Here is a 17,951-nt window from a genome sequence, read left to right on the forward strand (position 1 = left end):
GCCCATTGTGACGATGAAGCACTGCTGAAAACGCTTTTCTGTTGTGGAAATGGTCTCTGGAAAATCTTTATCTAAGTACAAGTGGCTGACAATGTTGGTATTTTTTTATAACACATGGTTTGCAGTCTCTAGGAGGAACTTTTTCCAAAGGAGTCATGATTAAGTTGTGTTGGTTTCAAGGAATTTAGATTAATGTTTACCAAGTGTACTCTCCAAGCTCTCCAAGCTTCTTCTTTTGTCTTGCCACTTTTTTATTATTTTTGTTGTACAATAATTCTGCTGGACTACCTTGCATTCCCTCGTTGCTTAATTGGCATATCTTGGGAGATGTTAACAATGAAATAACAGTTAACACATGTTTAAATTTCCGACAATACATTCAAACCCTCGTATAATGCCCCCCAGACAAATATGAGCTTTTTAAGGTCTAATCAGCTTTTCTACCTCCATCATGCAAAAGCAGGCCAAGGTTCCTCATGCTCTATATATAGTAGTGGTTGCAGTGAGTCCCTGTGATGTCCAATTATGGCCCATAACCATGTCACATCAAAGCTCATCACTACATTGACCTCAGTTTATTAGAGCTAATGCACAATCACAAAGGATTTATTGTTGGCAACTTAAGTCGGCCACTGAAGTTCAAAAGTTACATAAAAATATACACGGGAAGTTATTCAAATGCAGACTTCTGCTGCACGTCATAAAAATTACCTCACATCGAGTCCATATCTTTGGGCTTGTCAGGATTTTCTTGTGTTGAGCTTTTTGGGAACAGGGTTTTCCAGTGCACTTAACTTACTATATATTTTTAAATAAGTGCTTGACTTTAACCCTAAATAAATTGTGTGACAGAAATACTAACAAGTCTTGTAAGTGGGTGTGGGTGCAGGAATATTCAAACTATTCTTCTATTGTAACACTTGATCCAGTTATTGTAAAAAAAGCTTGCACTCTAGTGCTTTAAATGCTTTCCATGGGTATAAAGTAATGATATGTAAAATGTATGTAATGTTAAATGTATATCAAGCAATATTTTAAAAACACACATTGTTCGTCATTTCTATGTTTATTAACGAGTGATAATGAAAAGTTGTGCATTATAACACTGAGATTAGGATTTCAAGATGCAGGCCCACAGGCCAAGGTGACCTGAACCACTTCCATGTAGCTAAAGAAAGAAAGAGAGAGAGAGCGAGAGAGAGAGAGAGAGTAGTGAATTGACATAGAAATTCACACACAGACTGAGGATTTATTTCAAACAAACCATAAAAGCAGTTTTGTAGGCTGCTGCAGAGCTAGCTATTTTTCCCCACCCCTACTCAGAACATGCCATGTGATCTAGCTGCTTGAAATGAGGGAGTCATCACTAAATGTTTAAGCACGCCCAGTTTTTGGTGTGTGTGGTAAGCTAACTCTTGTCAGCGGATGATATGGCCCTGGGGGCTTGTTTTGCGGAATATCAGAGTAGCTTCTTAATGTTTAATGTCTGCCAGTGTATTTTATATTACCCCATCTCCTTTTCAAAAGGAAAGGCTAATGACTAACACTGCACCACCGCTATTCATTTGTAATTATAGTGTCCTACGTTGTGTGCAAATACACATATAAGAATATCAAAGAAATGCAGTGAAGTGTCCAGCATCTCTTGTATTTAAACTCAGCATGTCTTAATGAGTATAATTTTGAGTACATACTGGTTGACATACCAGGCTTTTAAGTAAACAGTGAGACAAACTTGTATTAATTTTATGATTTAAGGTGAGCAGTAGGATGTTCCACATATTACATTGATTTTTGCACAACCTTATTCAGCATGGAAATCTATGTCAAGGTAAAAAGTATGTAATACTGCAAACATACAGTAATATAGTTTTTTAGAATTTGTGTCGCATCATGTGCACATTTGTGTAGTCATTATACCATATGTAAGGACATATTAATGGGTCAAACCAACACCTACTGTATATACATATTTCATATGTCTAGACTTCCAATGAAGTGAAAATAATGGAGCTTCTAACTATCTATATACTGCCACATATTTTAGCAAGAGCTATGCTAAGTTCTCTTTTACTACGGCCACAATATTGTGACTCAAAAATGCATTTCTTTTCTCAAAAATCTGTTATTATTGCAGACTTTTTGTGGTCTGCCTTCCCTACCTAAATTAAATGTGCTGTTGTAGTATGAACACTCATTTAAATTACATTTGTTTCATTCATGTGGCTGTGTTTTATTTAATATAATTTCAAACTATGAATTGACACAATACCACAGTGGCTGGCATCCAAATAAGGATGAAGCAGGGACAGTATGTGCCCAATTGGGCCCTGTGTGTAAAATAAGCTCTATATAGTTCCGCCCTTCAGGAAATGCATACATGAATATTCTTGCCAATTATTTTCACATATACATATATATTAAAAAATAATAATGTTCCCTTCCTTAAAAATGGCTAATTACATAGTGTGTCCCAGGAAATCATAATACACACTGACTAGGTTGTCTCACAGTAAACCCCAGCGTTGTCAGCTTTCGGCTTTGCACTACTTCTCTTCACCTCGCCATGGCAACAACCTTTCCGCCAGGTCTCACAGGAGTCCTTCCTACTAGCCATGCTTGTTATTATTGTTTATCTCTCTTGTCAATCACCCAGATCACCACGATGCTCATTCATATGCATGGACCATCATTACACGTGGTAGCTCATTGGCTGCAGGGTCTGGCAGTGCCCATGCCAGCCTTTGTTCTCTGCTGTAACAACAGGTGATTGTAGCAGCCTGGCACATTGTCGGGCATCATTTGCATGGTGTAAAAATGCACATGTGGGGCAAGGTGATAAGTATGGCAATGCATTGGGCCTGTTGGATTAGAGCTTAAGCAGGAGAAATTGGGTCCTCCTTGGGCTTAATTGTGGTTTATTTTGGCACACAGCACAAAACTTTCTTATGCATCAAATGCTAATTTAACAATTCAATGTTAAATACATTATGCTGATTAGGTAGGGCTGAAAAAATAAGACAGAAAAGGAGAAGTATTAGAGTAAACACAGTAAAGGCAGGGGAAAGAGAGGCGAGGCTTGGTGCAATATCAAATGCACCTCAGAAATTGATGGCCAGGACCCAAGGTACTACATGTTCTTTGCACTTATCATCACCACACTGCTGATCTTTAGCTACAGGTCAGGTACTCTGTCCCCAGGTTGAATATTGATTAACAGCTCACACACACGCACACACAGGCTTATACACACACACCCACCCACACACAGACAAGTTTATGCACAATGCAGCACAACAGTTACATTTTGATTAGGTGGAGTCCATGCAGTCTCTCCTCAGGCACACTGGGTGCTGTATTTTCTTAACCAAGCAACGTTTGTTTTCTGTTTTCACTCTCCAATTTAGTGTCTTTGTTTCTGTGACAGATGGCACATCACTCATACAGACACTCTCAGACAGAAGACTCCACAAACAAATTAATTTATATTACTGCTTTGCATGCTAGCTCTCTTCTTATTTCATTGACAGCCTCATTATATACTAGCACTGTATTAGGATGACTGTATGAGACATTGTCAAAGAAGAATAATCCCAAATGAGAGATGATCTCAATGCAGTGCAGTGAAGTGCATCCCCTTTTTTCCACCTTGACAAGTTTGTTTTTTAAGTCAATGCTCTGCATTTACCTTGTCTTCATGTATTAGGTTTTTATCAAAGTTTATGTCAATAAATTAGAATATGTGCATTCATATTATGAGGCATACTCAATATTTAAAAGCTCACAATAGATTCAGGTTAGAGTTGAATGAGCTTTAAACATTTTGTTTATTTATTTCTGTTTCTGTTTTTTATTTGTTTGTTTCTTTTCTGTCTCTGTTACTTCTCTCTATTCTTGTATCTTTCTTCACCAAATTCTCTCTGTTTATCTTTTTTATTTCTCTATGTGAACTCCTTATTTGCTGGGTTATTTTCCCTCTTAATCCTGCTTCACACCTTTCATGGCAAATGTAAGTGCTCAGGTGTGCACATTTAAAAAAAAAAAAAGAAAAACATATCCTCCACATTTCCTTCTAAAAGACACATTTAATGTCACAGTAAATATGTCAGATGTTCCAGCCCCAACCCTTAAATTAATCCATCCCCCCTCTATCTCTCTCTTAGCCTCTTTCCCTCCCTCTCACTGCGTTTGTGTCTTTCTCTCAAACTGCATTTCTCATTTAGTTTTAATGCAATTTTAGAATCTGTCACACTCAGTTTGTTGCCTGTCAACCTGTCACTGTAGCTTTGCTCATATTGAGATTTTAGGTGTTTGTACTGTTTGGCAGGGTTTAGATTCTGTAAGACTACAATGTCCTATATAACTGATGTTCATTGTTTAACATATTTACCTGTTAGACAAGATTTACCATTTATTGTTTGTTTTCATCTGTAGGTTCTCCTCTAATGTTGAGGTTAAATGTTGAAGACGTCTGCTTATATTAATGAACATTTTTAACCTGTATTGTTATTGTAAATGATTTACATATAATTTCATATTACACATGATTTTTTTATTTTGTTTTTATAAATTCTAAATATTCAGACGAGAAACGTAAAATTAAGAAGGGGCGCACTCCCATTATGTGTCAAAACTGTCCCAATTCTTGATAACAACAACTTGATAGCCTTTGTTTCACATATTCAGTAGTTTCCAGTTCTGTGGTTGTAACCTTTTGTTTAAGATGGATGCTGTCTACACCCCCAACCTATTGTGCTTTTACTAGCACTTATTGTGCTAAGTACTTTTTTCTCTTTTGACTCTTAAGCTTAGTTTGAACAAAATCTTTTGAAATCCTACATAATGTCTTTTTTGGAACTGTCAAGCGTTGGTTTTGGAATTTCTTGTTGTCTGTCTATTACTTTGTTATTGATTCAAACTGAAGTCTTTACTGATTTGCCGTGAGCCTGATAGGGAGCCTGCTGTGGTGTCACGGCACGGAGATGTTGATTCTCATCACAAAGCATGGGCAGAATACCACATGGTTCACTGTCTCCCAAAATTGAGGAGGAAATCAATTAAAAGGAGAAAATCACATCTGTCAAGCACATAGCAGACATGGCTGCTCTTGTGTCTTTGTTGTAGACCTCCCATAGGCCTAGCAGAGAAGAAAACAGTTTACTCAGATCATCATGTAGACTTCAGGTGATTTTCTCTCTTTTCACCTTTATTTAACCCAGTTTTAATAAGGACGTTATTGCTCTGAGAAAAGCTTTATCGATTGACATGTCTTAGACTATATCCAAAGCTTTCTTGTTTTTTTTTTTCTTTATCATTTTGACATTACTGTTGGGAATATGCTTCTCTGTGCTCTAATTATTTTTTCACAAGGTAGGTGTTGTACATGTTACACATTCTGGTCCACACAACAACATTACAATTCAACTTGGCTTAATGTACATTTTTGGAGCATTATAATTTGTGTGGAATAGTGCACACTTTTACTGACATTCGTTGTATTCTCAATATCAAAGCATTTTTAATTTGCACTACATTAGCACCTGCTGTTTTAACAGCATGCAGTGCTGTAAACTGTATGGTTAAGTGTGTGCCTAATACATGCCTAATACTCCCCTTTTAAACTGTATTAACTTGGCAATGGTTCACAGGTGCTTTGAAACTGCACTTGATTCACTGGAAGCTATTTGACAGCAGCAGAGATCAAAGAATGGAAGTGAAAGCCCTACAGATACTGTCATATTCTACAAAGTTTAGTGAACCGTAACCTGTATCTCATTACTTTTACACTCTCCTTTACCCTCACAACGGCTTGCATTCCTCAAGTACATCTTTCACTGCCTGGGTAGCAGTAGTGGAATTATTTTACCAGTATTGACTTTGCTTGTTTATTTCTGTACAGTATATACACCAAAATCGCACAATTCCAAGTTAAAGTGAGGGGAAAACACCAGTAACAGTGTTGCGAGGTTGTCTGAGTCCTGAGTTGACCTGCTGACAGTAAATCTATAATACATTGATGTATTAGTTACAATGGTTATAGTTTACAATGATATCCTTATCGGTTTTTGAATATGATAACCAAAAAACAATTATCTGTAAATTAATGTTATGGTTATTCTTTAAAATTGAATTTTATCACATTTTTACAGGCAGGCACATTGTGTATATTATTCATATATTTTCACACTGATGCAAATTATTTGTGCTTGTGCATGTGTTATTGGACTGCCTGCTTTCCCTGACAAATGGGAATTAATTGATTCTGATCTGTCTATTTAACATGTGGTTGATTGACGGCTGAATACATATTTTAATGATCCAACCCAGAATTTACAAAAGGCAGTTTTTGGGAGCTAGATAACGATATGCATAAAAATATACACTACTGGAGCAGTAGTCAGCAGAAGAAGAATACATCCAGAAATGAAGACCATAACTGTTGTTTGGTTGTAGGAGAGCAACTGCTGTGCCAGAACCTGGGAGCATTTCTGGGGGACAAAAAATACCCTTAGAACGGAGCATAATACTGAAAAGATATCCATGCACTTTAGTTGCACATTTTACATTTTCAGTTTCTGTTGACACATTAAGTCATAGGGCCCTATTTTAACGATCTGAAACAGTATCAAACGCCAAATGCAAGTAGCTTTGTGGGCAGATCTCGGGCGCTGTTGCTATTATACCAGCGGAATAGAGGGTTTTCACCGATGTCACGTTCTGGGTGGTAACCTGGATGCACGGCCATATTGGAGGCACTCGGTGTAAACAACTGAATGGAGTAATGGAGTATTGTGCACTTTGGATACTTTAATACTTTATGTCTAAACAACAGAAAAGCTCATCAAAACGCGTCCAAGATGCAAAGGCATGGAAGGACTTGGACCACAAAAAAAGGTACGATATTTTGAGAAATTACAGTTTACTGGCGGTGCAGATCCCTACAAGTTGGCTCCCTCTTCTTGGATCCATGGCAACCCGGTGATTCTTCCTTCAGTTGCATATCCCGATATAGTCAACTACATGGTTTTCTCGCCGAGCCCATACACAGCGGAAGACCTTAAATCCTACAAAAGTTTGGAGGCTTATAACCAGATGGTGTTTGGATGGGTGAGGGAGACGCAGTACCAAGTCATTAACGACCGTTGTGTTGTGAAGGCCAAAGTACGTAATGCAATAACGTCTTTAATCAACCTAACCTTAACTGTATGATATCATTGTGATACTCGAGGTGTAGCCAAGTGACTCTCAATAGTTATTTTTTTTCAATTCAAAGACCGAATAAGACAAAGTTTTCCCTCATAGATCCTGGTTGAGCTTTGCCAACCACAAGCGCCTCCTTTCCTCTGATAACTTCTGACATTCCTCTCCCTGGTTTTTAATAACTTTTAGAAGTCGATAATATTCCAAATGTTTTTCTCGGTCTGACCTATTGGTGCAACCTAAAACATGGCAATAATTACCCATTTTACTCTACTTCAGTGCCTGTTCTATGTTGTGATGCGGAGTACCTCCAACATGGTGACTTCGAGTCTGATGACGCGCCGTGAAAACCCTCTAGAAATGACTCTTGCGCCCGACGCAAATCTAAAATGGGTTGATCTGAAGTAGCTACATTACTCATAGGTGTGGTTTGGGCGTAACATGCAATAAACCAATCAGAGCGTTATCTCACATTCCCTTTAAAAGCAGGCACGCTTGTTCCAATGACGGATTGCTATTATACACTCTACATTACGGCCAAGCATGCACCCTTAAAATAGCATCTGAATAACGCGCCACTGACTTTAGACTAGGTTTTTCCTGGTCTGTGACGGAATTGTTTTCTGAAACTGCAAAATAGCACTAGGGAACGTTTGCGCCGGAACACGCCTCCTCTTTTTGCTGAACCGCCCCCGGGAGCGCAAGTTCATTCCCTATTTACCAAGGTGAGTCTGTGGAGGGAAAAGTCCGCTGTGCATCGGGTGCAAAATAGGAACGATACATGCGTCGGTATACAAAATTAATTGTGCTGGGTGCAAGATAGAACCTATACTATTCTTGGGCACATTTTCTGTTGGTTGACGTAATGTACACACATTTTTGACTAAACTAAACCTGTGATGAAGTTGCTTGTTAACTGTACAATCAAATCAATCACAGCATTGTATTTGCAACAAAAGCTGTAAGGGCAGGGACACTTGCATCAACAAATTTACCATAACATGTATTTGTATTTTCCAGCAAATGTGCCACATCCATTTACCAATTATTGTATATATTCACTTTTTTCACCAATTTAACCTACAATTTGTTTCTATTTTTGACAAAATGATACTGAGCAGAATAACCAGGTTTTAACCTGAACATCCAAATGTTGCTGTTGCAGTTTGCTTTGTTGGTGGATGGTGTTTCTTGGCTCGTGTGCTGATAAGTAGCGCCTTCATCTTCGCCCAAGGCGGTAAATGAATGTGTAGTGTTGCTAGCATACTTCCAGTAATCTCCCCTAGACTGCTGTGTGTGTCTGGTGGCGTGTGGTGAGGAGTCTGGCCCAGCATCATCACCAAGTCTCCCACATTGCCACACATATGGTGCTGCCTTTGTGTCAACTGTGCTCTGTGGGGTCTCTAATAATTAACAAGATGACAGACACATGAAATGACAAGCACAAGGTGGATTCGATTTTCCATTACCTATTCTTCTGTCTGTGTTTTTCAGATGCGTTTAACTGTAGCATTTTCAATGTTTTAATTTCACCTCTCTCAAAACTTTCAATCCATTCCTAATGTAATTACAAAGGCAACTTTGGAAATGGCAAATCCAATGAATGACATTAGTTTTGTGTGTATGTATGTTTGTAGATGTAATCATGGTATTCTGCATGCTGACAAATTACTGTCGAGTATCAAAAGCACAGCTTTACTGGAAACAGAAACATACATTATTACAGCTGGAACACACTGCACGCATAAGTGTCGCGTAGCGTATATACGTGCCTGATCGTGCGCCTGATCTCTCTCTCTCTGATAGAAAGACAGGATGAATGGGGAAAACTGTGCTAATTGTAGCCTGTGTGTGTGTGTGTGTGTGTGTGTGTGTGTGTGTGAGTGTGAGTGTGTGTGTGTGTGTCAAGTCAAGACAGATCCGGCTGTACTGTGGTCTTCCTGTATGTGATTACCTGCCTGGCTTGACACATACGCTCGCGTATCACACGCTACGCGCCCGGTGTGGCCGGACAGATTGGATAACATGGGCGCCAAAATAAAAATAACTGTGCTATGCTTCTGCGTCGAAATGACCGCGTACCCCCGCAGACCCCTGTGCGTCGCCGCGAACCCCTCTCTGAGCGACGTGCACCTCCAAAAATGTGTAACTTCACATCGAGGCGACGCAAACCGCAAGGACTGTGATTGTTCAGCTCGTCCCGTATGTTGATAGTCGGTGTTTCAAGCAGCCTACTGTGGGGAGTAGCAACATGCTAGTTCACTGACATAAGCTTTGCAAATAAACTCAGACGTATTTTGGTTACAATGATGGGGTTATCCGTTTGTAAAGTGTCTATATGTCAGTAACGTTTTCAAATTAGCACTTCGCCAGCAAGCAGTACTTTGTGGGCAGTTGTGCTAAAGTTTGCTTGCTAACATAACATAAACTGGCTAGCAGACACTTCGCAAATAACCTCGGACTTATCACCCCCTAACGTTATGGCGGTTAAATGCACCGCAATGCAAAGCAACCCCGACGCAGAACTCCGAAAGGGTCACGACGGCGTAGGAGCAACGGTGTAGCTATGGTGTGGAGTTGACGCAGAAGCGTAAAACAGCCTTTATGCGTGCAGTATGTTCCAGCTGTTAGAAATGTGCTGAAATACATTCAGCAGGCTCTGCCAAGAACACTTTTTTCTTCATATCTACAGTATATTATGCTAAACCAGACTCAACTCAAATGGAAAGGCACTGTAAAAGACTTACTTTACAAGGGTGAAAACATTCCCCTTATTGTTCATCTTTGCTCAGGAAGCAACGCCAGAGAAGAACAGCCTAATTAATCGGATTTGCCACAGTATTAGCAATGACTATTGTAATGGATGAATGGTTTGCTCCTGTGTTGATGACGTTCCACTCAGAATCAACGATACATTTTCAAGGAGAACTTTGTTACTAATCCAGCTACTGATGTCCCTTAGAGTTCAAGAGAAACATTTTATATGCAATGCATTGCACTCTATCCCGTAGACTGGCCCATCTTTGCTTGTTCACTTGGAGTTTTATTATAGTTATACTTACATACACCTTACTTTGAATAGGATCAATCTTTATATGTTTATGTAGTTGATACTACACATTTTAAAACTTAAAGGTTCAGTGTGTAGGATTTATTTGCATCTAACTGAACAAACTGAAACTTCTCCTGTGTGTCAAGCGTGTAGGACAACTATGGTGGCTGACGCAAAAATGTTAATATCCCTCACTAGAGCCAGTGTTTGGTTTGTCCGTTCTAGGCTACTGTAGAAACATGACGCTGCAAAATGGCAGACCCACTCCGTGTCTAGATTTACAACTTTTTCACGTTATTATACACTAATGAAAACATAGTTATAAATATTATATTCCATTTCTGCCAATAGATCGCCCTAAATTCTACACATTAGACCTTTAACACTACATAAAAAGCAAATTATCAAATCTGTTGAGGTTTTCAGGAACAGCTAAACATGCATTTCTGTCAACAGTTCAACTTAAAACTCTAATTAAAACCTACATACCTGAACAAAAATAATAATAAAAACAATATTTTGCCTCTCTATGAAATAGTCATGACTTATATAAAACAGAATCATGAAGTGTGTCTTTACAAAAAGTCAGAGTGAATAATTATCAACATTAGCTTTGTGCTGAATACAGTATATTCATTGCTCTCAACCAAAAGGAGACATAAAAGGAAAACCATATACCCAGTCATCATTTAACTTCATCCTTAGAAATCCAATTACACAAATATGTTGTTTTTTTTTGTCATCAACAATCCTTTCTGACTCTGCTGATATGATCAAAAGCCTTCATTATCATGGCACCATTGCTTGCTGCAGACCCTAATTGGAGCTTCAGCTAAAGCAAGCAACATTTGATATAATGGCTCTCTCCCAAACAGGAATGCCAGGCCTGCATTATGGCTTACATTTTATATTGCTGCATTCCCTGGGGGAAGGACAGAGATGTCATCATTAGTGGGCAGTAGACACTGGCCGTGGTGCTAGGGTCTATAGAGTGGTCAGCCAGGCCCGTGGCCCAGCAGCAGTGTCTACTCTCTGTTTTTACTGTCTGGGCTCCCATCTCGCCACGTGACCCTGCGCCAGTTTGCTTCCACTGAATACATTTGGGGAGCTAATGAGAAGGGAAGTTTTGTGAAGACCTGACAAAGGGCACATCTTCCTCTTCTTCTTTTCCCCTGAGAAAAGAGGAAGAAGTCACTGTGGTCAATTGTATTAACTTTGCTGACCTTCACACAAACAATTAACATTTACAGAAAGCACAGCCCCTCCCATTATCTTTCTCATCTCCATCTTAATCTTCAACCTCACCAGCAGCTTTTTTGTTGTTGCTACTTCTGCAAAGGGAAATTAACAGATAAGTAGCAAAATGATGGCATACCCGTTGCATGTACTTTTAAGACAATTGCAAGGTGATGTGGATTATGCAGTAAAAGGTCAGTTATCTGAAGGTCCCTGACATGTTCGGTAATTGGCTAATGGCCACCACTGTCACAGTAAAAAGCCAACTGTGAGCAGTGACCTCACCTTATCCTTATCCTTCTACTAGACCATCAACAAACCTCTTTGACTGAATTCTGGTATAATAAAGATAGAAATATGGGATGAAAATGTTTTTCTTTGACATTGTCAGAACCCAAAGGAAGTCTTCCATATAATCTGTATTTGTTTACAGATGTGTGACACGTCTTACATGCAAGTACTTGTTCTTTTATGGTTCTAGAAAAGTCCATCCTACTTTAATGCTCAAACTGTTGCTGATATGAAGCAACTGCATGTCTATGAAAAGTTATCTTTCAAACTGTTAGCTAGTTGAGGTGAATTTTATCCTGACATAGACAGAAAATGAGATTCTTATTAACATCTCTCTCTCTCTCTCTCTCTCTCTCTCTCTCTCTCTCTCTCTCTCTCTCTCTCTCACTCGGTCTTTCTTTCTGTGTGTGTGTGTGTGTGTGTGTGTGTGTGTGTGTGTGTGTTTGTCTGTCTGTGTGTGTGTGTGTGTGTGTGTGTGTGTGTCTGTGTCTGTGTCTGTGTTTGTGTGTGCTTTCCCATTTCTAGAACCTGATAAAGAACCTGCCAGAGCAGAAAGAGCTGAATTCGCTAGCGGAACTAAAGGGTGAATATGAAGAGCTAGTGGAGTCAGAGCAGTTTGGCATTGTGGTAAGTATAATTTCCTGGTGACTACTGGATCGTCCCAAGAGAACACACAGTATACACAATCATACTCCCGGTCTGCTATAGTCAAACACTTGGAAGCATGCACAGTTGAGAAATTCAGTTTTTTTTTCATTATTGCTCACTCTCTCTGTATCTCTATACCTCACACAGAGTCACACTGGAATTTAACACCTTTGTCTGTCTTCCTTCATCTTTGTTTCATGCACTATTTTGTGGGGGTCTGCTGGATTATCTGTGGTTTAGCAAGGGAAAGGAAATTAAGAAATGTATAATTTAGAGGGATACATTCCAGAGAGTTGCAGTAATGTTTAATTAAAACGTTTAACATATAAAGAGCATATTTAATAAATACTTACACTTTTTTAACTTCAACTTCTAAATGACAGAGGCTGTTTAAAAGAAAACACTTTTGACTCTTGCTCAGAACATGTCAATCATCTTTGATTACGATCTAGCAACAAGAACTCAGTGAATGCCATATTTTTCCACCAACTGTCAATGTTTTCTCATAATAAAATCACACCCTAAGGCTAAGAATCATGTCTGTAATAACGTTCTTTGAAAAACATGCCACTGCAGTCAACCCAGCTCGGTGATGCATCCCAATCATCTAATCAATTTACAATGACCAGCCAGAGTTTTATCTTTTGCAGCAAAAGGAAAAATATTACTGGGGGCAACATATTTTAAACTTTGACTGTAGCCTTCACAAAGTAATTTTTTTTTCAGTCATCAAAAGAACTACCTATTCACTGGACAAATATTAGTGATTAGCAAGTAGTTGCAGCTGGAATTTAACCGGGTAAACATTTAAGGCCCAATCTGCTATTTGACCTTATCTATTGACAAAATTGAGGTTTTGAAAATAAAATAATGAAAAAAATAAAATAAAATTGTGTGTTCTTCTCTCACGTCAACATATTTTTTTTTTTCACACATTCTCAGACTCCAATTATGGGGTGTGTCAGCTATGCACTGCAACTTGACCTACCTGGAATTCCACCTATATGGAGGTTGACTGAAAAGGCAGAGTTGTATTGTAAATCAGTTGTATAGGAAGGGAAGTACATCATCAAGCCGTTAAAGCTGACCTTTTCACCTAGTTACAGCTGTAATTACTTTTTAATTAACTGCTCTTGCCATCCATTTGCCAAGCGAATACCCAGCACTTTATGCAACTGTAAAAGGTAGCGTTAACTTTGAACTTTACTTTACAACAAGATCATAGAGTTACATTACACTGTTTTAAAAAAAGAAGTGTTCAATTAGACCCAAGGGTCGTAGATGTGCTACATCTCCCTAGTTATTTTCTTCACTCAAAGTTTTGTTTTGCCTATGTCTTTTAGGAGATTTAATGAAGCACGGGGCTGGCAGTCTCCCTCGTGGTCTCACCAATTGTGTGATCACATAACTCCCCGCTGATGAAGTAGCTCCTCAATGCTAAGCTATTTAGTTCCCCTGGGAAATAAGCCATGTTCAAGCTTTACTCTGCCAGAGCTGTCACCAACGTGCTCACTTTCATTGTGATTTCTCCTTATTCTACACAAATCAATTCAAAAGTGAGGGAGACGGTAGGTGTGTGTGTGTGTGTGTGTGTGTGTGTGTGTGTGTGTGTACATACATGCAGGAAGTGAGGTGGGGGGTGGTTGTTTGACAGACAACTTGCCCATACACATTAATACATTTGAGCAGTAATGAAACATTATGGGCTGGATCTGAAGGTTGCCTTGAAGCACCAGATTATGCAGCAATCTGTACAATTTGTCTGTGTTTGCTGCTTTGCCACATATCTTACAGCCACAACCCTATTTGTTTTAATTCCCTCACATTTTCATAACTATTTCTTCTCTCATTTCTTTCTGGCTCCAGTGATTTCACTCCCAAGCCCACAAGTATTGATTGAGGCTATTATATTATTTATGACAAATCTGTTTAGATTCCTTTATCCATATGAAAGTCTGGAGGGAGGCAGGAAAGAGGTTAATCCCATTTACTAAAGAGGGCAGTTGATGTTCAGTTCATTAAAACTAGTCACAGCAGAAATTGCACTGGAGATTCAACATGACGATGACAACTCATTATAGTCATGAGGTGGTGGTACTTCATAGGATTTCTTTTGTGTCTTTTTTTTTAATCACGTTATGAAAAGTTATTGTAGGAACTCACGTTCTAAATTAGTTTCCAAATAACTGAGAGAGATTGTGAAGAGCAGAATACAGGCTTGAGAACCATAATATTCACACTTGCAAAGCATTTTGTGCCTTTATACAGATACTAGAGATGCACCAATTTCAATTTTCTAGGCCAATTCCGATTTCCAATTTTTCATTGAGTTTGACCAGCTGATACCGATTTTAGCTGATTCCGATTTAATTTTTTTCTAACCACTTTACAGCACACACAAATATTTATTTTCTATCTTTTCTTTAATAGAATATTTTACATTTTGCATAGAACATTTTTTGAACAGATAATTGATTGCTATAAAATACAACTATATAAATTACTCCTGGTGTGGGAAATTCACACACATCTAAAGTGCAATGTTATGGAAGAACCATTTCCTTCTTTTCACATCCAATACCCAACTAAAAAAAATTTGATATATTTAGCAAACTAAACTTCTGTATGTATGAAAACAGGGGAAACAGGTAATGGCAATACAATAATATATAAATAACAAATAAAAATAAAATAAATATAGCCTTGCAGTATAAAGATATTTCTCAAAACACACACACAGGCTTGTTTGAACAGTAATGTTACCTGAAAACAGCGTGGTTCCTTTTTTAGCAAGTTTGCTTTATGTGTCATTGTGCATAAATATGAACACTACCGTTGCTGTCAACGGACTTATCTGCTAACATTAGCTACCGGCGGTTACCTCGGTACAATCCAGCAAATAGACGCTACCTGAAACAGATGATTTAACGTCACCGCTCATTATACCGACACAGTTTAGCAACAAAACTAAACACTGAGGGAAGATTACTAAGTTTTTACCCCCACTAACCTGGAATGCGTTTTAAACAGTAACGTTAATACAGCGTGTCGGAGGAATATAGTGTCTCCTGCAGCGGTGCATCAGAGGCAAAGGGACCGTCACCGCAGCCTTCGCTAACGTTAGCTTTAAGGCTGAGCAATTTTATCGATTCTGCGATATAAATCGATATTTTTTTTCCCAAGAAAGTATCGATTTTTAAGCCGCGAGTATCGATACATGAATCCCATTCAAATCCCCCATGTTTACCCCCGTTTGCGTTGCAGGGCATTCGGGACTCGCCCGGAAATGGCGAGCGGATGAGCCTCTCAAAATCTGACGAAAATCTTTTAAACTAACCTTTGTCGATCTGAAATGAAGACAGATTCAGCAACTGCATGGCCTATTTCTCACTTAAAATGTTTTCAGAAACACATTTCGGTGAACTATTTTAGTACAATATGAGATCGTATTCTGAACAAGCCGCCATGACAGTCTGGCTGTGAATTTCCGGAGAAAAAAGAACCACGTGACGCGTTTGTCCAATCAGCTGCCGGTTTTCATTTTCTGGGAAACAATCAGACTGTTAATGGAAACAATACAGAGCAGCGCCGCCTGCTGCTATGGAGACGTATTACGTTTCGCGCACGTGCAGAGCGTATGCTCAAGTCGGCATTTCCTCGGTGTGTTCTGAGGAGAAGCCATGGTACTATGTTTACTTACCTGGTGGCTAGACTGGCTACCTCATATGTTCAGTGTCAAGCTAAAACAGCTGTCAAAGAAACTGTTCAAAACAAGCCACTTGCTGCACTTTTTAACTCTCCATTGTTAATTGCAATACTGCACTTTATTTACTTTTCAAAGGCTTGTAAGCTTTCAATAAATGGAATTAAGTTTCTCAACACATCTTTGATTCAATTTGTCCAGCATTTGCAAGCTGTAGACTCTCTGTCCAGTCAGAGACATATATTGTGTAATTGATGTTTTTAGTTTTCAGTTCAATTAATTAATTAAATCCAAGTAAATGGAACACTCACAAGATGTCACCAAAATCACTGTCCCCTTTAAATCTTTCAGAAAATAATGTTAGTGTATCGAATTATATCGAATTGTATCGTTGGCTAAATATTGTGATATATATTGTATCGTGAGCTGAATATCGTGTATCGTATCGTATTGTGAGATTAGTGTATCGCTACAGCCCTAGTTAGCTTCTTGTCTCATCTGGGGTCTGATAAACAGTAAACTCATCAAAGTCAGTGTGTCCAACTCTATTTTCCGATAAACTGTAGCTGTCATTTTTCACGGGACCTGCGTGAGTGCGGTTTTCATGTTCCAGTAGTTCAGCCTCAGAGGGGAGCGAGAGAGCGGCTGACTGTTCACCTGAGATCAGTAGAGCAGACGGCTCTGTAGAGCCGTGTATAATTACGACTTTATGACATTTCATAAACAGCTGATGGAGCGCGGTGCGCCACTGCTGCATGCATATAGCAGAAACCCTGCGTGTGCACGTGTGTTGCTGATGTTGCGCGATGTAAATCATGCGGCGCCCAAGTGCATTTGACCGGCATAAAATCGGCATATGTCAGACTGACCGGCCGGTCGCCGGTCATGGCCGATCACGTGAAATTCAAGTCAATCGGTGCATCTCTAACAGATAAATTGTTTTTTTATAGATAGATGTGTGTTATTTTTTTGTTAAGTGCAATTTGCCTGTCAATTGAGATGCAACTTGACAAAGTAAAGTGTTGCTCTTTACTTAATACATAAACTTTTAAGGGTGGATCCTACAATAATGGGCTGATATAGTACTGCAAGTGTGGTGGCACATTGCACTTGTTTCACTAAAGTTTCAATTGTGTCAGTTTTACATGGGGAAATAGTTTGCCTCTCAAAAAGAATTTGTGTATTGAAGGCAGAATATGGGCCTTTCAATAAGCTGAAAATGTGCTCTCAGAAACTTGAACACTACACAACTGTAATTAGGCCTTGTTTATATACAATACAAACTACTCCTACATTGTTTCTTTTTTTTTTTGTCTTTCAAACCTTCAGATGAGTTCAGTAAAACTCCTACGACCACGTCTGAACGGAATTCTGTTCAAGCTGACGTTTGAGGAGCAGGTGAATAACATCCGGCCAGACATCATGAATGTGACATTTGCCTGCGAGGAGGTGAAGAAGAGTGAAAGTTTAAGCAAACTTCTGGAGTTGGTATTGCTGGTTGGCAATTACATGAATGCCGGCTCAAGGAATGCCCAGACGTTTGGTTTCAACATCAGCTTCCTCTGCAAGGTAACACACCACCATCGAACACCATGTTGTGAAAATGTCTGAAACATGAAACTGACATTAACGGAAAAGGTGAAAGGCGGAAATTATTGTCACTGCTTCCAAATATACCTGTAAGTTAAATTGACATTTAATAACATTTGTCCAAAGCGACATACAATTGAGGTTCAAACCAAGCCACAGTAGATAACAGGGACGTCTGAGAATAAGTGTCGCAACACTCACTTCTGTGTTCTAGTGTTCTAGCACGTTAGT

General features: G+C 39.0%; 1 protein-coding gene across 1 annotated transcript in view; it reads left to right on the forward strand.

Moving 5' to 3' along the window:
- diaph2 (diaphanous-related formin 2) overlaps window positions 1-17,951 on the forward strand; it is a 412,425-nt gene that overhangs the window by 239,789 nt on the left and 154,685 nt on the right. The window contains exons 23-24 of the mRNA XM_078261409.1: window positions 12,305-12,406; window positions 17,460-17,699. Coding sequence (XP_078117535.1) covers window positions 12,305-12,406; window positions 17,460-17,699 — 342 coding nt within the window. The remainder of the gene's footprint in view (window positions 1-12,304; window positions 12,407-17,459; window positions 17,700-17,951) is intronic.

Source organism: Sander vitreus, chromosome 10 (genome assembly GCF_031162955.1).
Source record: "Sander vitreus isolate 19-12246 chromosome 10, sanVit1, whole genome shotgun sequence".
In the NCBI taxonomy this organism is placed as follows: domain Eukaryota; kingdom Metazoa; phylum Chordata; class Actinopteri; order Perciformes; family Percidae; genus Sander; species Sander vitreus.